General features: G+C 39.6%; 1 protein-coding gene across 2 annotated transcripts; it reads right to left on the minus strand.

Moving 5' to 3' along the window:
• Positions 1–12542: 12542 nt before the first annotated feature.
• Positions 12543–19380, minus strand: LOC127314527 (autophagy-related protein 18h). Of its 2 annotated transcripts, none has more exons than XM_051345018.2 (9): positions 18858–19380; positions 17693–18154; positions 17154–17588; positions 16783–17028; positions 15874–16698; positions 15635–15798; positions 13858–13982; positions 13188–13766; positions 12543–13093 (listed from the first exon to the last, which is right to left on the minus strand). In XM_051345018.2, the coding sequence occupies exons 1-9, from the start codon at positions 19029–19031 to the stop codon at positions 13089–13091; spliced, it is 3015 nt and encodes a 1004-aa protein (XP_051200978.1). In that variant the 5' UTR covers positions 19032–19380; the 3' UTR covers positions 12543–13088. The 2 variants fall into 2 exon arrangements, with proteins under 2 accessions (XP_051200978.1, XP_051200976.1); XM_051345016.2 differs by having other exon boundaries at positions 13188–13781; positions 18858–19378.
• Positions 19381–21885: the final 2505 nt, after the last annotated feature.

Genomic DNA, 21885 nt, shown 5'->3' on the forward strand with positions numbered 1-21885 from the left:
GGGGAGGATAGCTTTATTTATAAGCCCACTTGAAGGTGATTTTGTTCGCTGCAATTTATTTATTATGGGGAAAGCTCGTGAAGGGAAATTCCCTATATTGACATCCACTACAAGAAGAGGTACAACTCTGAACACCTCTGTTGCTCTTGATTCGCCATCTGTTATGAGTAAGATTCTTACTCCACCACATCCACATGCTATAGATACTGCTACTTCTGCTGAATCTAAAAAATGCTTCTGATGATTTTGATGATGCTTCTACTGTGCTCGATAAGAGTGGTCCATTAGGTCCTTTTCTAGATACTACAATTGCTAGAGCTAAACAAATTGAAAAAATTGAAAATACTATTACACATGTTAGTTCACCTGAGGCTAGAGGGGATCCTAGTGATGATCTTGATGAAACTTATATTGAACTTGATGATGACTTCATTGAAGAATGTTATGCTACTAGAGATGCAAGTGCTATTAAAAGTCTTCTTGCAAAAGGAGTTGTTAGATATAAACTGTCTCCTAATGCTAAGTTTGCCACATCTCCCATAAACATCAGAGATAAGGATTATGATTTCTCTCTGGATTTATCTTACATATCTATTGTTGAGAAAGAACCTTTTTGTGGTACTGAAAATGAAAGTGCTATGAAAAATATGAATGAACTATCTTCTTTGAGCAATTTATTCTCTCATGATATTAAGAAACGCACCTACTTTGTCACTAAAATTTCCCTTTCTCTTTGAAAGGTGCAGCTAAATTTGGTATGATAATTTGTCTCCTGGATCTATTGATAGTCCTATTGGTTTGGTTAATGCTTTCTTTCATAAATATTTCCCTAGTAGTGCTCAACATGCTTCTTTGCAGAAAATCTTTGACTTTGCGCAGAGGAGAGAAATTGCCTGAATCTTGGGCAAGATTTTGTTCTTTAATTAGAGCACTATCTAGACATCCATTAGCTAAAAATGAAATCCTTGGTATATTCTATAATGAACTAACTATTGAATCTAGGACATACCTGGATAGTTGTGCTGGTTGTGTTTTCAGTAAAAGAACTCCTACTGAAGCTGAGGAGTTATTGGCCAAAGTAAGCCAAAATTATGATGATTGGACTACACCTGAGCTAACACCAACACCAAAGAGAAGGGGAATGATTGAATTAAATGCTTAAGTGATGAGGGAAGCCAAGAAATCTCTTAAGGAGAAGGTTATTAAATCTGAACATGTGAAGAATCTACCACCTATAGAAGAATTATTTAAGTCAATCCCTCGTCCATCCACTATTGAGGTACACTCTCTCCAACTTTTTGATAGTAGAGATATTCCCTACTCCAAACCTCCTGATCAATGCTTAGATGAATTTGATAATTATATTGATAAGCATGATAATTTTAATAAGAGAGTGGAAAATCATCTAATGGAAAATTCTAGAGCTATCAATAATTTGCATGATATTGTGGAAAGAACCTCTAATGATGTTAAAATTCTTGTTAAACATTTCCATATGGTTCAACCTCAAATTGATCAGCTCACTAAGGTGCAAAAAGATTTGCTAGTTAATGCTTCTAGGGAAAAACATGTTTATGAAATAAGTACTAGAAGTGGTGCTCCTACTCAGGATCCTTTATATCCCGAGGGACATCCAAAGAGAATTGAACAAGATTCTCAGCGAGCTAATGATGCTAGGACTAAATTTAAGAAAAAGAAGAAAGATAAAACTGTTGTAGAATCCCCTGAACCTGCTAAAGATCTTAATAGTATATCTATCTCTAACGCTAAAACTGAAAGTGGTAATGATAAAAATGATACTTCCAATAAATAAGAAATTGAAGAGGAACCTGAAAAGCATATTAAAAATACAAAGTACACTAAGGAAGATTTCATTGCTAATAAACATGGTAATGAAAGAGAACCTTGGGTGCAAAAAACCAATGCCTTTTCCTGATAAGAAATACAAGTCAAAGGAGGAAGAACACTATAATAAGTTATGTGAATGGATGAAACCTTTGTTTTTGCAAATTACTTTGACTGATGCTATTAAATTGCCTCCTTATTCAAAGTATATGAAAGATGTTGTTTCTAATAAAAGGAAGATTCCAAATGAGGAAATGTCCACTATGCTCGCTAATTATTCTTTTAATGGCAAGGTTCCAAAGAAGCTTGGATATCCAGGTATACCTACTATTCCATACTCCATCAAAAATAATTATGTTAGAACTGATTTGTGTGACTTAGGAGCGGGAGTTAGTGTTATGCCTTTTTCTCTCTATAAGAGACTTTATCTAGAAAAATTAATACCAACTGATATATCTTTGCGAATGGCTGATAAGTCTACTACTATCCCTTTTGGTATATGTGAGGATGCTCATGTTCAAGTGGCTCATAATTGTATGATACTAACTGACTCTGTTGTGCTGGAAATGCTTGAAGATGATAATTGTATGTCTATTATTTTTGGGAGGCCTTTTCTTAACACTGCAGGGGTTGTTATTGATTGCAACCAAGGGGAAGTAAATTTTAATGTTGATGAAAAAGAGCACACGGTTTATTTTCCCAAGAAGATTGATAGGAAATATGGTCTAAATTCAATTATTAACATTGAGGCCATCCAGATTGGGAAATTTCATTTGCCTATGCCAATGCCAAAGAAAGATAATGATATTGTCATGATTGGGACTATGCATGTAAAGATTGAGGTAACATAATCATTTAGGGAAATGCAAAATTTTGTTTCATATAAAATTGTTTTGGGAACAAGACTTGATCAACCTTCTTAACAAAGTGATTTTGAATGAATGAAACTATGTTTTCACCTATGTTCCACTAATTAATTCCATATTAGAATGTTTTAGAGCTCCTGCAGATTTGGTTTTGATTTTTTTTTCATCGTTCCATAATTGTTTTCATGTGTTAGAATCATTATTCAAATTCTGAAAATTGCCAAAAATTGAAGTTTCTCGAAAAGTCCCAAAAAACTTTTACAAAAAATTTACGCATGAAAAGGGGTAGAGAGGCACATGGGGCAACCCAGGGGGAACCACCAGCCCACCACACCATGTGGTGGCACGGGGGACACCTAGGCCGCGCCAAGGCCTGGTGTGGGGCCCCTGGCCCTCCACTTACTCTCACCCCTTCCATTCTACTCTCTCTCTCTCTCTCTCTCTCGAAAAAACACATCAACATTGCTCAAACTCGTGTTCTTGATGTTCATGCTCGCGATTTTAGATCTCCTTGCTCATCCCATCTTTCCTTCTGAAATTTGGAGCATCTGCTCTCTGGTATGTGACTCCTCCGATTTTCCAAGTACAATTTTGTTTACTAGAGTATTTCTCGAGTATTTTGCTGCTGTAGGAGACATGTTAAGTGAGTTTGCATGCTTGTATTATGCTTAGATAAGTTGTTTTGATGCATTTTTAGTCCTCTTGAAGTCTCCATAGTGTTCTCCTTAATTTGTTTGTTTCAAAATCATTTTTTATGAGATTTGTTAAAAAAAATCAGGGATGGAAGCAAATGTACACCAACTCATTCAGCATGAATTGGAGGTGAATGAAGTCATTATGGTCCACCGTGAGGAAGGAGTTTTCTCTTCTCTATATCCATGCTCAGAGTTCATGAGGGCTGCAGGGATTCTGCAGGATTTCCAGACTTTGATCTCTAATGCAGGGTTGGAACATTTTGTTGGTGGTGAACCTTACCAATATGCAAAACTAACTATGTCGGTGGTGCAAGATTTTAGATGTAGTTGGAATTTGCCTAATCCCATGGTTCACTATAAAATTTATAATAAGACTGTCAATTTGCCCTTTGATGAATTTTGTGCAGCCATTAGAGTGCCACAATGGGGATCGCGCAAAAGGATGAAGGAACGATCCAAACTATTGATGGACCTCTATAAAGAAATCTGCCAGGAGAGAAGCTTCTCAGATGGGAGAGGTAAAATTTGAAGTATTCAACTTCCATCTATTCGATATTTTGCCTATTTCATTACCAAGTGTGTTCTAGCTAGAAAGAATGCAAATAAATTATCTTCATATGATTTAGCTTTTATCGCTGCTACCTTGAGACAAGATAGGACCTATAATTTAGGTGCTCTGATAGCTTTCCGTCTTACTACTAACCATGAGAAAGGAGGAATTGGTGGAGGCCTCATTGCCTCTCGTTTATTAACCTTTCACGGTGTAGTTCGCATGATTTAGACATTTAATTTCCATTAGAGAGGCTTGATCTTAATTCCATGATACAACACAAATTTGTTTCTCTTCAAGCCAACACGGACAACATACCTTACAAAATAACTTTTTTCAAGAAATCAACATGGAGAGTAGCTAAGTCTGATCGTTTAGTCAATTTGCATGCGCCTCTTTTGTTTAACCTTGATGCCAGGGAAGGATGGTCACTCATGGAGCATGAGCTTGACACATACATAGAGGAGCATGATACGTCCCAAACGTATCTATAATTTTTGATGCTCCATGCTTTTTTTTGTTACAATTCTTATATATTTTATGTGCACTTTTCCACACTTTTTAGTATCTTCTGGGACTATCCTATTAACGCAGTGCCAGTTCCTGTTTTCTATTGTTTTTGTGTTTCAGAAAAGTTGTACATGAAAGTTTCTCGGAATTGGACGAAACAAAATCCCAGAGTCTTATTTTTCCGGGACGAAGACGGAGCCAGAAGGACACGCGCAGGAGAGCTGCCACATGGCAGTACATAGGGCAGGCGTGGCCCCACACTTGGTCGCGCCTAGCCCATGTACTGGCGCCTCGTCGCCTCGTTTTTCTCCGCCCTTCCGTCTATTTATTCCTCGTATTGGGAAAACCCCAGGAACGAGAGCCTCCATCCATAAAAAATTCCGACGCCACCGTCAACCGAAACCCTAGTTCGGGAGGGTTCTGCAGTCCATCCTGACACCCTGCCAGAGAGGAAAATCACCGCCAGAGGCCTCTACATCGCCATGTCTTCATCCGAGGTGATGCGTGAGTAGTCCTCCACGGGACCATGGGTCTATAGCAATACCTAGGTGGATGTCCTCTCCTTGTTGTGCTTCATGTATAGATCTTGTGAGCTTCCTAACATGATCAAGATCATCTATTTGTAATTGCTACATGTTGGTTTGATGTGGATCCGATTTATAGAGAGATTTCTTTGGTTGAGATTATGTATTATGTTATTATGATATTGCATGCTCTCCGTTTCTAGTAGATGCTCTGGCCAAGTAGATGCTAGCGACTCCAAGAGGGAGTATTTATGCTCGATAGTAGGTTCATGCCTCTATTTAACCATGGGAAGTGACCTTGTTCTCTACGGTTGTAGATGTGTTGTTGCTACTAGGGAGAAAACAGCGGTGTTCTATTCAAGGGTAGTTTCATCGTTTACTTTACACATTGCTTAAAGCGATAGTCCGTTGCTTGCAACTTAATACTGGAGGGTGTCGCGGATGCAATCCTGAAGGAGGATTATTAGTCATAGATGCAGTTGGATTGCGGTCTATGTATATTGTTGTAATGTCCGCATACTTTCATAGCATGTATTCTGCACCAACCATTAGCGTAGAATCTCTGTTTGTCAATTGTCCATCTGTAATTTGTTTACCCAGCATATTTATTTTATTGGGGACGCGCCTCTAGTGAACTGTGGACCCCGGTCCTTCTTCTTTTAATTGCAATCTTCTACAACATTTTCTGTTCTGTTCTCTGCAAACAATTCATCTTCCACACGATTCATTTAATCCTTTGTTTTCAGCAAAACTAGTAAGCTTGACAACCTCGCTGAAAGTTGGGGGCAAAGTACTTGGTTGTTTGTGTGCAGGTCTCCACGTTGCTGCTGACGCCGGCAGTGCGCCCTGCCACGAGTTGGTTCGCAACACCTCAGGAGAGAATGTTTTTCTTCTACATGACGATAAACCTTGGTTTCTTACTGAGGGAAAACTTCCTGATGTGCTCATCATACCTCCCTCTTAGGGTTCCACTCAACGTTGCGCATAAATTCTCCTTCATCAACTCCACGGTCAGCAAGACTTTTTCTGGCACCGTTGCCGGGGAGAAAATCATCTCTTCTGCGAGGGGAGTCTCTCACTCTCAACTCTTTTAGTTTTTTATTGCTTTTTTTGCATATTTTATTTTTATCTTGTTTGCATCAAAAATAAAAAAAATATAGTGTAGTTGTTATTTTTATTGCATTTAGTTTACCATGATTATTCCCGAGTTTGAGTTTAGGAACCTATCTATAGGTGATGGATCTATAGTAGGGATAAATAATATTGGAGAGTTCCTTAATCATATTAGTAAGTATGAGAAAATCCCAGAAAAATCTTTAGCTGAACTTGCTCCCGATTATGAAACCGATATGGCTTGCCTAGTTAAAATGCTAGAGAGTAAATTTATTAGCCTTCACCCATTCTTGCAATACATGTTTCTTAAACTGCATAAAATTGAGGATGGTGAGAAAAAAGAATTTATTCTTGAAACCTTGCTTAGAAAATTTAGGTATGAAGCTATAAAAGCAAGGAAAATATTTGATCATTATGGTATGTTAGGATCAAGCATAGATATTATGAAATTATTTGTTAAGATTAGTCAAGTTAAACCGGAGGAAATCAATATACCAATACCTCTTAAAACTTCAGCAGTGCATGAAGCTTACGATAGGAATTTTGATTGGATTATTCCTGAGAATTTATTTGATGAAGAAAGTAAACCTAAAAGTGCTGAGAGCGGAACTTCAAAAACCACTATAGATAGCATAGAATGCATGGTTAAAACTACTTTCATTCCCGATCTTAATGATTTCCCTCTTGACAATACTTGATTTGCACCCTTTCTACGCCTAGCTCAAAGGCGTTAAAGAAAAAACGCTTATGGGAGACAATCCATATTTTATTTCTGTTATTTTTTGCTTTGTTGAGTCTTGGAAGTTATTGCTAGTGTAATAACATCTCCTTATCGTTTTTATTTCGTTTTTATGCCAACGGTAGCCTCTAATAGAAAGAAAGCAGTGTTTGGGGTATTTGCAATTCTGAAACAGATTCTGTGCTGGTCACAAAAAAATTCTGAAAAATCGTTAGAACATTATTTTGAGCTGTAAATTTTTGTGCTCATGCCCCAGTATGTTAGCTAACTTTCGCTAGTTTAGCATTTTTTGATTTGAGAAATATAACTATTTATTTAATTTTGATCTATGCCTCCTAGTCTGTTTTGAGAGATTTCTGCTATGTTTTGCATTTGCGTCTTATGCTTCGTATTTTTGAGTTATTTTGTGAAAAAAGCTTTGGGAAGAAGTAGCTACAGTAGTATATGTTAAATGAGTGTTTTATATGTGCCTTTACTGAAGCCTTGCTGGTTTGATATATTTTTATTTGCACTAATGTTGCTAATCAATTGTGCTGAGTTTTGTGTGAAGGAATTTTTCAAGTGTAGGGAGAGAAGAATGATGCAATAAAATGAAGCATGGACAAGAGCTCAAGTTTGGGGATGTCCCCTGGACCACCCAAGAAATATCCAAGAAGTACAAGCGTCAAAGCTTGGGGATGCCTTTGGGCATCCCCTCTTCATCAACAAAAAACACCAGGTCATTTTTCAACACGCTATATTTTTATTCCTTCATGTGATATGTGTTATCCTTGGAGCGTCTTTAATTTTTCTGTTTGTTTACTTTCAATAAAGTTGGATCCCATCATTCATGTTTACTTTGGAGTGAGACACGCTCCACCGCTTTGCATATTTACTTTGGAGTGAGACACGCTCCACTGTTTTGCATGTTTATTTTGTAGTGAGACACGCTCCACTGTTATGCATTTTGCGTTGGAGAGAGACACGCTCCACTTTTACATTTATTTGAGTTTCAATATCTCTCTGGACATTTAGTTGTTTTTCATATATGAGAGTTGTTTGGTTTCATTTGGTTGGCGTTGGAAGCATGAAAAAAAGTTTTATGTGTATGTGATGCAAATGGAAGCATTTTTAGACTGTGTTATAGTTAATTTTGCATATCTTGCTATATGTTATTCTCATTATGAGCTTGTTAATTATGTTTTCATTATGATTAGTCTCAAATACTGAGAGTGTTTAGTGTGCCATTAAAGGTTTCATGAATTGTTTTTAGCATATAATAGAAAAGCATAATATTGTGGTATATATTTTCTTGCGAATGTTTTTATTTGGGTCGACTTGGCACATGTTTTGCAACATGTTATGACTACATTCCATTCAATTCTTGCCTCTATGATCATTTAGTTTTCAACTTGTGTATCACTTTATGCTTTGATTAATATATTTTGTCGTTGTGCATGATTATGGCCATTATGCTCTCTTAGTTGGTCGCACCGGGTCTTTTTCTAGCCTCCATTTGTGTGAGTATTATATTCATGCATCCAACCACCAAAAACCAAATATGCCAAAGTGTCCACCATATCTACCTATATGTGGTATTTTTGTTTTCTCGTGTGCTACCTTTAAAACATTCAAACAGTTCCTCGTTTTGTGACATTATTTTTAGCTCATGAGGAATTAAATTAAAATTGTGGTTGTCGTCTTCCATGCTAGTTAAGTAACTCAAAGAATCGCGAGCTTCATCTTGCTTGTCACATAAAAAAATATATAAAAAAAAGAGAAGAGCTGGTTTGACCACAACTTCCAATAGGGGAAGAAAATAGGAAAATTATAAGAAAAAGGCACTCCTCCATGGTTTTGATTGCTTGGTCGGCACTCGGGATTCGGTTAGCCATGGTATGTGTAAGCAAAGGTTGGGAGGAGTGTCACAATTTTATAAGTAGTATAAATGAAAATAGGCTTCGCCCAAATATTTTGGAACCGCTCTCAAACTTGCTTAGTATGGAAGATGACAATAGCTCTTTTTACTACTCGTTGACATGAACAACCACCTCTGAAAAGTGCATTTTATACTCTTGTTGTTTCAATAAAAAGCTCTAGCACATGAGTGATCTTACTTGCCTCTCAAGGAGAGACCTTCTTTTGCTTTTATGTTGAGTCTCCACCTTCTAGTTTATGCACCACTTATGAGAGCATAGTTGTCATTCTTAGTTTTATGTGCATGGTCCCAAGATTTTATTGATTGATTCATAATAATGGTATTGCTTGTTATAACTTTTTGTTTCTAGTCATCCTTATAATCTTTTAAAGGTGTCCAAGCATTTATGTTTTGCTTTACTTATGAGACAAGATGAGTACCACTTTATTATGTATCTATGCTATGCTCTTGACAATCACTTGCTTTCCATGCACGTTATACATTTTATTTTGTTTGATTACTATTCATGTTTTAGCATGATTATTAAGTTTCATTGTTTGATTATATATATCATGCTTATGTTAGAATTCTATGATTCCAACTATGTTTGCTTTTACACTTAGATTGATCAAAGTAGTGTGATAGCATGTCACCTCAAAAATTATTTTGAGCATATGCCCCAGATTGTTATCTAACTTTCATTAGTTTTGCACTTTTCGATTTAAGCAACAAGACATTTTCGAAAAAATCGATATTTGCCTGATATTCTGTGTTGGCAGATTTCTGCCACTATTTGCATTTGTGTATCTATGTTAGTTTTCTTTCTTTTGTTGTTCTTGTTTTATTTCTACTTTCCAAAACACAAAAATACCAAAAATATTTTTGTTGTTTCTCTTCATTTGTTTCTTTAGTTTTCTAAGTTTTAGTTTGTCTTATTTTCTCGTTATGGTTTGCTATTCAAAAATCCAAAAATATTTTGAATTGTATGTTGATTCAAAATAAAAAAAAAACCAAAATTATTGTTCTTCTTCTTTGGTTTTGTAAAGTTTGCTGCAGAGTTCAACTGTTTTCTGTGACTCCATTGGAGCTTGGTTGTCATTTCATATTATTCAAGCCACACAAGCGAAGGGAAATAATGACGGACACGACAATTCAAGATGTGGTGAGCGGCTGGTATGAATTCTATTTGTTTTCATGTTTGTACATATACTCATTTATGTAGACATGCTTAGTTTTTTTGCGTAAGGTGTGTGCTACTTAATGATGCTTAGTAGTTTTTTCTCTCTCATGATTAGTTCCAATTTACTAATAGTCGGTAATATGTCATATAGATGTTTGCTTGCATTGCTCTATTCATAAGACGGTATGACATTGTGGTATCCTTCTCTGAATGTTTCATTTGAATTGACTTGGCACATGCTCATGCATGCATAAGACTAAACAAAAGTCATTTAAGCCTTGAATATTTATTTTTCCTCGGAGTTCTTGTATTACTTTTATGCTTATGTTAATTTTGTTCTATCGCAAGCATGATTATGACAATTACTGCTTTCTTGGTTGTCGCTTTCCAGTCTATTGCTAGCCTTCACTTGTACTGAGTATGAGCTCTAATCGTGCATCCAGCTTCCAAAAACCAAAGTTTGCCAATTGTGTCCACCATACATACCTATATGTGGTATTTCACAGCCACTCCAAAGTGAATTGCTTGTGTGCTACCTTTAAACCTTCAAATATTACTACATATTTTGTGTTTTGTTTTAGGTCATGAAGACGTATTGAATGTTTTATTATCTTTTCTAGCATGTATAATGTGCTAGTCCATAATATTGCAAAAAGAGCAAGACAATTGGGTGCCCAGTCCACAAAATATAAAATAAACAAATAATCAAATAAAGCTCCGCACATTATGTACTGGAGAGATCCTAAATAATGGTGTGCAAATGGAGAATTACATGGGAGCCTCTCTTGAAGTCAGTATATGAAAGGATGATAATTCATCTGATGTCAGTCGTTGATATAGACATGCATACCTCTAAAAATATATTTTCAATACCTCTGTATTATTCAAAATGAAAAGCTCTACACATGAGTAATCTTGCATCCCTCCGCGGGCCAATCTTTTACTTTTTTATGTTGAGTCCCCATCTTTTTTTTAGCACATTCTCGAAAGCTATTCATATAGATCTGGATTTTGATATTTATTCTTGAGAGTACCTTGAATATAAAAAATCATCTGGATGAACAAGAATAGATCGGATTAGTTTAACAAATAAAATGAACCAATTAAATCCCTTTTCATGAACAAGTACAAAAAAAAAAACTGCAACATGAAATAAGAAAAAAAGATAGAATCCCTTTTACACGTCACAATTTTGCATCAGGCTACCATGGTGTCTTCCGATCACAGATTATGCTGAACATATAACATTATCTTTTCTTATGTTAGCTGGAAAGAATCACATTATGAATAGAAAATACCATGTGATATTATCCATGAATAAATTCTGCATATTATGTATGAAAGAACCATAACCGAAATATTCAGAGATCCAAGATTCATATGCACAAACAGTAACAAAAACATGAAACAACAGAATGCAAAATCCATTAAAAGGAACAGAGAAACAGATCTGAGGCAAGAAAATAAAATTTCGGACGTGCAATCTCAGTAAATCACGAAAATTCAGACCAATTCCTTCCATCACACACTAAGCTTGATCTTATACAAGATGTGGATAGTGAAATATCCAAAAGTCATGAAAGAGATTAGAATTTGTTTTGCTACTGTAACACTTGGACCAACAAAGCACCAGATGTGTCTTGCCAGTTCGCATCGATTTCTTCCAGCAAACCCTAGAGGGGATCTGCTGGGAGGATGTGTCTTGCTACAGCTTCGCCGGTAGACCACTGGAGGTGCTGGCAGCCGTGGGTGCTGGAGGAGAAGAAGACGACGCCGCACCCCGTTCACTTCCCGGCGGCAAAGCGTGAATCTGCACAGCCATGAATTCAGGGACAAGAAGCAAGGGTGGAGATTAATGCAGAAGCTTCGTTGGGATGAACACAGAGCTAGGATGGGGAACAAGGATGAATGAGGAAGGTGAGCAACATAAGGAAGGAATAAATGCTGGAATGACATCACCTCATGGGTCCCTTGTATATTGTGGGAATAGAAAGATACAGCTCGAAATATGTTCCTCCGTAGTTATACAACCATTACTACGCTTCGTGATATAAGTAACGAACGGTCCAGGATACAGAACAGATGGTGAGATATGGGGCGGGGGCATCCCCAGGTTCTACGAGACAATTTCGCACTAGACCTCCCATAGTTCGGAGTACTGTAGTCAAGACGTACCGATGCACAAATATGTATCATATTAACTCACACTAACCGTACAGGAAAATGCATATAAGATTGTATCCTAGAAGAAAAAAAAATAGGAGACCTCAAAAATCTGTTAGTATTTTTTACTTTATTTATAATTATTGAAATCAGCTCGTGTATCTCTACCATGTAGTACTATTTGTTACTATAATAAATATATATTACTATATTGATTGTTACAAAAACGTATTGGAAAATGCATAATCATCACACGCTTCACACCAATAGATCATGTACTGAGCAAGTGCTTTTTTTAGCACGGCAAGTGTTCTTACGAACGTTCCGACGAATAGATCATCTAATTATCATTAATGAAATTTCTGAGGCAAGTGTTTTTTAGCCAAGGCAAGTGTTCTTATGAATGGTCATCACTGCATAGTCATCTACTGCAAATGCAAGCGCTGTGCATACATAAGCAAGATGAAACCATAATGCCTTCATAAATTCAAATCTTTTACTGAATGTTTATACAGTTATGTCACATTAACCGTTGCTAGAATTCCTTTCTTACTAAAACAGAAAGTCTGTACAAATAAACATGAACATTCAGAGGCCCTGGCAGGAAGCAGTCAACAAATATGGCTCGCCAGGGTTTCAGACCATCCAAATGTCCCAGAAAGTATCTCGCGAAACAAATGGGTCTTACAGTATGTACAAAGCAACAGAAAAGGGCGGGCGCAGTGTTGCGGCAGGCAATAGCAACTTCTCGACAAACACCAAACTCCCTTCCTTGACATGGATCCGTGGATTAGTAAATTGCCTGGAGGGATCTTCGTCTCAGTCTCTTCCGGCAAATAAAAATGGAGCGCAAGCTTTACCTTCAAATATGTACCAAACATTAGATCGTCTTCTCAGCACAACTTTATTCCACGGAAGCCTACTAGAATTCCACCATTTTCTACATAGTATTGCACACCGAATGTTGTGGCAACTGTTTTCCATTATCTATCCAAATATAGTAAGTTCAACCTGACACAAGGGACAAAGATCAGCACAAACACAAAAGTACAATTACAAACAATCAAGCCCAATGAACTTATTTCACCACTTGTCAATGTGTTACCTTCTTCACTGAAGGCGAAAACCCCTCCAAGCATGTCATCGTTGTCCCCATCTTCCTCGGGCTTCTCTCTCTCGCAGTGGCTGCTGCTGCTGTCAGCATCAGTAACAGCTTCAGTTAACTCACGGCAGTCATCGAGTTCTGATATTTTACAATAGCCCTCTTGGAAATACTGGGTAAACTCTCCGGAGTTGTGAGAACCAGGCGTTTCATCCTGTCCAGAACCGACGCTCTTGTGACACCCATTTGGGATGTCAGTTATTGCACCATTGCTGACCAAAGAATTATTGGTTAATTCAGTTGTGCATGATTCATTACTTGCAGGAGAAGATCCATTATCAAGAGTTTGATCCAAGAGGGAATAGTTGGTCAATGGTCTGATGTGCGATGGCACACAATCCACACTCTCTCTAGATCGAGGCATGATGGTGGATGCCTTAATGCTCTCATTATCTACTTTGTGATTTGCAGTCAAATCTGTAGCTTCAGGAGACTCAGTAGTATTGAATTTTTCCATTGGAAGCAAATCCACAGCAGGAATAGGTCCAGAAAATAATGGCCCAGCTAAACCATTCATGTTTCCTGTTTTTCGCATATCTGTAAGAACAAGCATTTTTTTCAATAAATAACGATAATGGAGATAACCATTTCAAATTTCATATCATATGTTTACCAGTGTAAAATCCAGATATCTGGGGCACTGGTTTGGGTCCATATACAGCATTATCCTTTGCCAAGCTGTGATGTGTGCTTCCAATGTCAGATGACGCATTCTGAAATTGTCCTCTTGCAAGATTCCTGCATATTTGAATATATTCTTTAGTTCGCATGTGAAATCAAATCATATTAAGAGAACTGATGAGAAAATTCAGTTAGACGCATAAAATGGTTATGAATACTTGAAGTCCAGCCTGCATCATTTGCTTAGTATCAGGTAAAAACACCCAACTATAACATTGACATGGTATCTATTTCCAGCACTATGAGTAAATACACAAATATTTCCCAGGTGGGTACGTATATGATCATGTGAATCTATGTCCAGAACAGCTTGCCAAGCATGACACATTTTATATACAGTACAAAGTTTGCACCTGACGGCAGCAACCATGGCACTGGCATCTCTTATCGCTTACTATTTATAAAAAATTAATATCTAGCAAAATAAGGAAATAAAATATGTCCAAACACTCATGTTGGCATTTCAATACAACGTCACTTCCCCCATTTTGTTTTCCTTTCAAACAAAACCACCCAAGGACTCGAGTAGTCCACCCAGAGACACTGAAAGGAGACTAAAATAAAGGCAATGGTCTTTAAGTCTCAATTTCAACAAAGGGGCTTATAGATTAAGGACAGAGTATGCAGCAGTGGCATTCTAACAAAGTAAGTGTATGTTGCTACAAGGATCCCTTATGGGACAAAAAGCTTGGACAAACCAGTGGGTAGATCTCAGAAAATGGCCTATTTGATACAATACATAATTCCAGGGGTCTTACACTGAGTTAGAAACTGACACAGGATACATCCCGTAACTCAATCAAAAAGAAAAATTTAAGCCTTTGTCAGTTCGGAAGGTAACTCAATGGATTTGCACCATATATATTTTTTAATCAGAACATGTGAAAAGGCAAGCTGGTTAGCCACACAATACAACCAGGCACAGCTAATAATTAAATCATGTAATTTTTCAAACAGTAAACTGAAACACACGAAAAGAAAGAAGCGCAGTAGTAACAGGTTCTCTAATTTCTTTTGGCAAGGCTTAGAATAGCAGCTTCGGTAGTTATAAATTCTTGGCAGCTTACAAAACCAGTTGGCCTAGTCAGATATTATCATTTTAACAGAGCTTTCCAAACTTCTCTGATTCCATGCTGAAATGTCAGATATCTTAAAACTTATCATAAATCACCAGATATATTGTAGATAACGATTTGCTAAGCATATGTGCTAGCTAACCTAGAAATTGTGTGATGTTCATTAGGATATAGATAAGGCATTGCCTAAAAGTCTTATTAACTTATTAACATATTGGCGATAAAAAAGTGAACTACACTCACACTGCAGAATAAAAATGAAAATTAAGTGCATTATATTGGCATATAGCCTGGTGTACAACAACAGTATAAAACAAGACAAAACAGAGCACAACAACCAACAGAGCCCAGGTGTGGTTCTGAACTTATGATACGACATAAAACAAAACAGAACAGACCTAAGCAAAACAAAACAAAGACGAGACAAAACAAAATACAGCAAACTACCAACAGACCCCAGATATGTGCCAATATTTGGTAATATGCCATTTAGTATCAAACTGAATCCTTAATTTTATCAAATATCATCTCATAAACATAACGTGAGGAGCCAAGAACTAACAGAGAGAACAGAATTATCAACAAGAGAGAAGGCTCGAATTAGAATCAGTTTCATTCACGATTTGACATTACCTATTTTGCTCAGGATAGTGGAATTGCTTAAATACAGGGAGCAGTTCCCTCCTCCTGAGTTCAACCTCGTGAAGAGACAACTTTTCGACCTCAATTTCTCCACCAACAAGGCTAACAGATTCCCCTGAGTCTGTAGCAGGATGATCCATCACGTAGAAGAAAATCTACATATACATGCACAATTGTTTAATAATCATTCTGTAAAATTTAGCGAAGGTATCAAGATGTTACAGCCCAACCTTAGACTTGTCCCATATGGGAATCCTCCATGAGCTTATTTGTACCTCTGCATTTGAGAGATACCAGCTTGATTTTTCTCTGACTTTCATAACCTCTTTTCTTGACATACCATCATTTGACGGAGTGAAATCCGAATGATCGCTATCCTCGCAATCAGAAGAATCTGCTGTCATCGTACTGTTTTGTTGATTGTGGAATACAACATTTGCAATGTCTTGGTCCCTTTCTGGCCAGTTCGTCCTACGGCATACATCCCACCATTGAACTGGTTCAGCAGTAACATGCAACTCATCGTCTTGGAGCTGTAAATGAGCACCAGGCCCAACTGTTGGGCTGCTATTGGAGGATTCAGAACCTGACGAAGGCAGAAGCTCATGTTGAATAACATGACCAGACGGTGAATACACCAACAAATGCTCCAAAGCATTAGCCTTCGATGGAGCCGGCAAAGAACCTTGGTAAATGGAATTATAGAAGACAGCAGTGATAGCACCAGATGGCACGGATAGTTTTCCGCTTGCAGAAGCAGCCACATTACTGACTGTGTTTAGCCAACTGGAACTGCTGTTTTTTATCCTACTGACTACAGAGTTTGTCACAGTTGATGGCACAGGATGAAGCTGTTGATCCATAAGAAATGATGGCTTTGACCACCATGGCCTTGACTGACATGGGGCAAGAGGTGGCCCATCACTATGAGAACCCTGTGGCTGCAAACTCGAATCACCACCAAAAGGAGACAGTGTGAAAATATGGCACGTGCCTCGTGCCGAAACAATAGATACCCACTGGCTGAAATGGCTAAAAGATATGTCCTGTATGACCTGCAAAAAAAATACAAGGTATTAAAAATAATGACAAAATTACAAAGAAAAATACAAAACTTGATAGTTGCTGTGTAACCATACAGCTGCAGTCATGCCACGATGCAGTTTGTAAAGGTGAACATGAGATGCTGTCCAATCATAACGCTTTGAGCCTGAGCCATTAGCAATGGAGGTTGGCATGATCCTGAAAACATTTATGTTGTGCCCATGAACAGAGGCTGTGACCAAAAGGGTTCCACTAGGATCAAAACAAAGAGCAGATATGGGACTGGTGTGAGCCCTAAACTGTGAGATGACAACTTTTGAGGTGACATCCTTGATGATTACCTACAAAAGTACAATAAGATACCATTAATATGAAACAAACTCATTAAAGAACATATATATGTCTTTGATGCACTAAAGTTGACAAAGCTTTTTTTCTTTTGAGCATAGCCAAAGCCTCAACTAACCGTTCCTGCATTGTCAGCTTCCAGTGGATGCACACTAGAGGGAATTTTGCCAGATCTTCTTCCTGGACTTGATGACAGTGGGGAATTAGAACCATCAGGCAGCAGTTCTTGGCAGTACTTTGAAAGTGTTTTGTACCCCATATCACCAAGATTAATTATACCAGCAGCTATTTGCTTGCTGGACTCCATTGCATATCTAGCAACTAAGGTTCCATTGCTAGGAGAAGTAGAAGGGCTCACTCCTGGAGAAGGCGTAAGGTTCTGTGGGCTTAGACGACCTGTGCTTGATAGTACAGGGCCATTGGGAGCATAAGCCAACCACCTTGGGCCAACAGACATTGGACCATAGCCAATGTTTGCCCCAGGTGACCCTTGCAAAGGGTATGACAAGACGCTGAACTTGTTCTCAAGGGTAACAGCATCAAAGCAGTAGATCTGGCGAGTGGTAGAAAAATATAAGAATTATTCAACAAGTATGTGCATCTTTGCTGATGTCATTTATACTACTATGAAATAATATAGCACAAAGAAGAACTTACTTGTGCTGCAAGTGCCACGGCGACAATCCGGGGGCTGCAACGAACTATATACACAGCAGATCGGAACCTAAGAACATGCACATAGGTGTGGGACTTCAAAGAGTAGAAGCGAACAACCGTTGGGGTAGAAATGCAGTTCCCATTCTGAGGTTCACTGTTTGTATCCCTGATCAGCGCGCTCAAGCGACCGCCTTGGACCATACCCATGCCGTTTGTCTCGTCCCCAGCAACGACCAGAAGCATAGGATGTGATGCCCTAAATCCTTCGGTTTCTTCAGAGTAGAGTGGTGTTGGTTGCATTTGTAAAAAGGTGACCGGGCCATCACGTTTCGATACCAGTTCGCAAACGTTAGCGGCATCCTCAACATCAAGCACTTGAAACCCATTGGAGTAACCAACGAGCAGCACATGCTTGAAAGATGAGGGGCTGAGCTCTAACTTGTCAAAGCCGGCCCACAGAACCTGTTTACATACGGAACGTCAGGGCTGCATTCTGTGAGCAAATTTGCAGGAGTACAAGGAAGTGGCACAGTAGGTTTACAAATTAAGAGTGGTTGACCGGCGATAAATAAGATTGAACCAGCAATCAAGTACTAACCAAATAAGGACAGCAAAAACAAGACACCCCCATTGAGCACATTACAGAAAAAGAAACATGCTGTTATAAAGTAAGCTTAAATGTAGCAATGCATTGATACCAATAATAAGCTGGAAAAAGAAACAGAAAGGGATAATTGCAGTTAGGTGTGAAATCAAGCAGCGGGCAATGCCACAGTAGCATTACAGTGGCAAATACAGGAAATTTGAATTCACCAAACTGTATGCCATCTTCTAGTTAAACTATAATTTCATCCATCCTCAGATTGGAAACAAAACTAGGTACTAGTAGATTTAAAAATTGCATCTTTATAAACTTTTAGCTTCATTGATGGTCAACTGACCCTCCGACTTGAATAACTGGATTTTGAATCTAGACGAAGATAAGATCTACTACCACGTCAGGTTACTGACGAGACATTGCGTCCGACCAAAAATTGGCATAAAATTAAGTCCACAATTGCAGGTGTAATTTGAGCAGAACTGAAACTAGCAACTCCAGAAGCTATACATGGAGAAAAAAAAAGATGGAGATTTTGGGAGGTGGTTGCGGTGGTGGGGAGCGGACCTGGTCCTTCTCGTCCTCGGCCTGGGTGGCGATGGAGGCGGCGACGGAGGCCCCCGCGGAGCGCACCGTGGAGGCGACGGAGCCGGCGTTGGAGGAGACCGTCTTGAGGCATGACGATATGATCCGCAGCGAGCTGGGCAGCAGCCCATTCCTCCCCCCCTTCCCCCGCTTCATCCCTTCCTCGTCCCCGGAAACCACCACCGGCACGAACCCCTCCGACTCCGACGTCGCCGCTACTAGCACCCGCACCCGCCGCCGCCCATCCGCGATCGCCGCCTCCGGCGCCGGCGAAGCCCAATACCATCCGCAGTGTCCCTACTCCAGCCGATCCCCCCCCCCACCCTGCTCCTCCAGGCAGCGCGATCCGGGCAGTCAGCTCTGCACCATCTCCGACTCCGATTCCGCCACACGCAAGGCCAAGAACCCAACAACTCCGCCTCCCTTCCTTCTCCCTGGTGTGGCTTGGCTGGCTGGCTTCTCCCTTTTCTCTCCTCTCCTCTTCTCTCTCCCTTGGCTGTTGCTTTCGTGTGCCTATCTCCCTCTCCCTCCCTTAAATAAATCCCGAGAGAGAGAGAAATCGCCTCCCCCGCTACCCGTCCCCGGCGCCCCTCGCTGCCCTCAAGGCCCCACCACGCAACCGCGAGTCTGCGACGGTTCCCGCAGCCGGGTGCGCGTGGCGAGAGAGGCCGAGGGGTGCTTGCACGCAAGGGGAATATGAGAAGGGATATCTTGTTCCTCTCTCTGCCTGCCTGCCTGGGTAGCCCGGAAAAAACTTCACCCGCCGCTGCAGCAAGCTCTGGGACTCTGGCTGCTGCCTACGCGCACGCGACCGACCGCTCTGGACGCTATTCCTCGATCTTCCTTCCTCGTGTGGAGAAAAAAGAAGGTATTTTTTTGGTCGTGGCGAGGCGTGGTGTCAAGGTGAACAGCGGGAAGGAAGGGTGCGGGGGTTCGCTTATCTTGCGCGCACGTTGGGGTTGCACATCATGTTGACATCCGTCGTCGATCCCGGGCTCCCAGGCTTGTGTTCCAAGGCTGCGACCCAGGATACCGCGGGGGGTTTCGTCCGTGCCGTTTCTCGGGGCACCAGTAGACGTGCGAATCTAGGAGTATCCTCATTCATTGATTGCCGGATATACTCTGGCTCACGGTGGATCTAGGTTGTGGTTACTGTAGCCTTGGAACGAGGATATACCTATCATATATTTTTCTCGGATTTAGATCGAGGTAGATATAGACCATTTCGGATTTAATTGCGGATATACCGGACTGCGGATTTGAACCGTAAATACAGTGCATTCAAATTGGAAACAAAAATAGTCGGATCTATGCTCTCAACGGTAGATAGTTATTGTTCTTGCAAATCTTGAGAGGATTAAACTTTCATTCTTGTGTAGTTAAGAAAAAAGAGACACGACTTACGCTAAAACTCAAGCATTGATAAAAAAAATTAGAGCTAAATATGCTCGTCAAATGAATTCGGTGACTCGGCCTTGGTTTTTAACTCAAAAAAACGGATTATCCGGTTTAAAACCTTGGGATTATCTTAACTAAATTTTGGATAATTCATATATGCATGCTATTTGCTATACCATGTCTGGAGCGTCTCTTCAAAATCGCATATCATTATCCGCCGGATTCTTTAAAATCGGATATGGATACCTTAGAACGGATTCGGAGCCGATTTCGGTGCGAAAATTTTCATGTACGTTTACACCCCTACACCAGGCCATGGTGCCGTTTTGGGCAGTACTGAACACGTATGTTGTTTGACAAGCTTGGTGGATTCAGATTTGTTGCTTGGATGTGCCTAGTTATACCTGACCGTTGAGTTTTGAGCTACATGTGCATTTCACGCAATCATCTCCCAAGAACTAAAAATTCAAAAAACGAGGATGATGTCATGATTTGTTAATGAGGTTGACAAAAAAAATTGTGTACCATCATACATGACCAGAGTCTCCTCCCCTTGATAATGCAACACCGTCACCTAGGTGTTCGCGCATGTTGTGGGCTCCAACCTGTGTCCCTCTCTAGTGGCATAGGTAGGATACCACATGCCCCGAGCCAGCTTCGTCTAATATGACCACAAGACCTTCTACAAAAACAACTTCACCATGCGTGTTATCATCACACATGGCCCTACTTGCCTAGGGTATGGCTCTGCCTTTGCCGATGTGCCTCGCTATCTAGTTGAAAGAACATGGAGCCCCCCTGTGTGGTTTTGGTAATTGATGACAATCCCTATGAACTAATGCATGGTTGCATTGAGAAGAAGTGAGCCTAGCTCACTTGGTTAGGGAAGTGGAAGTACAACCCAACCACCCAGGTTCAAGTCCCCAGGGACACAAATTTGGGTTCTTATTATTTAAAAACAAAATCAATGTAGGGGCTTCCCCTACCGTATTCTTTTCAAAAAAATGGTTGCATTGAATTTATCTTATAGATTTTGTGCATAGGCAATGCTTGTACCATAACTTGGTTTCAAGGTTGCAAGATGAAGAAGATCAAGTGACAAGTATGTCTTGAAGAAGAAGACAGAGTGAGATATCATGTGCATCTTCAAGACATCAACAATATTAAGAATGAATACAGAGATTTCATTGTTGAAGAGGAAAGAAGACGGAGCTTTCCATCCATATGGCAGACATGGATACATGAAGATATGCCAAAGAACAAGCTCTCCCGTGATGACTTATGGAGGAGTAATCCGTGAGACTTCATGTAGCAAGTACAATCAAGAATGACGTTCCATCTTGAAGTGGTCAAGATCGTTATCGTCAAGATCGAGGGGAATGTGCAAGGTCAAAGTTTGTTCTTGGTAGGATTTCTCTCTTACCGGTCTCTTGTTGTAGTTGGGAGAGCGGGTGTAGGATAGTTGACTATTCTATCAAGTGGGCTCTCGAATGAGTCACTTGGTCGTATCGTTATGAGAGAGCTCAAACCCTTGCATGATTTACATCATGTTTCTTGGTTGTTCTTGGTTCTTATCCATGTAATTTTTTAGAGCTTGCGTTCATTCTCATGA

Source organism: Lolium perenne, chromosome 1 (genome assembly GCF_019359855.2).
Source record: "Lolium perenne isolate Kyuss_39 chromosome 1, Kyuss_2.0, whole genome shotgun sequence".
Classification (NCBI taxonomy): domain Eukaryota; kingdom Viridiplantae; phylum Streptophyta; class Magnoliopsida; order Poales; family Poaceae; genus Lolium; species Lolium perenne.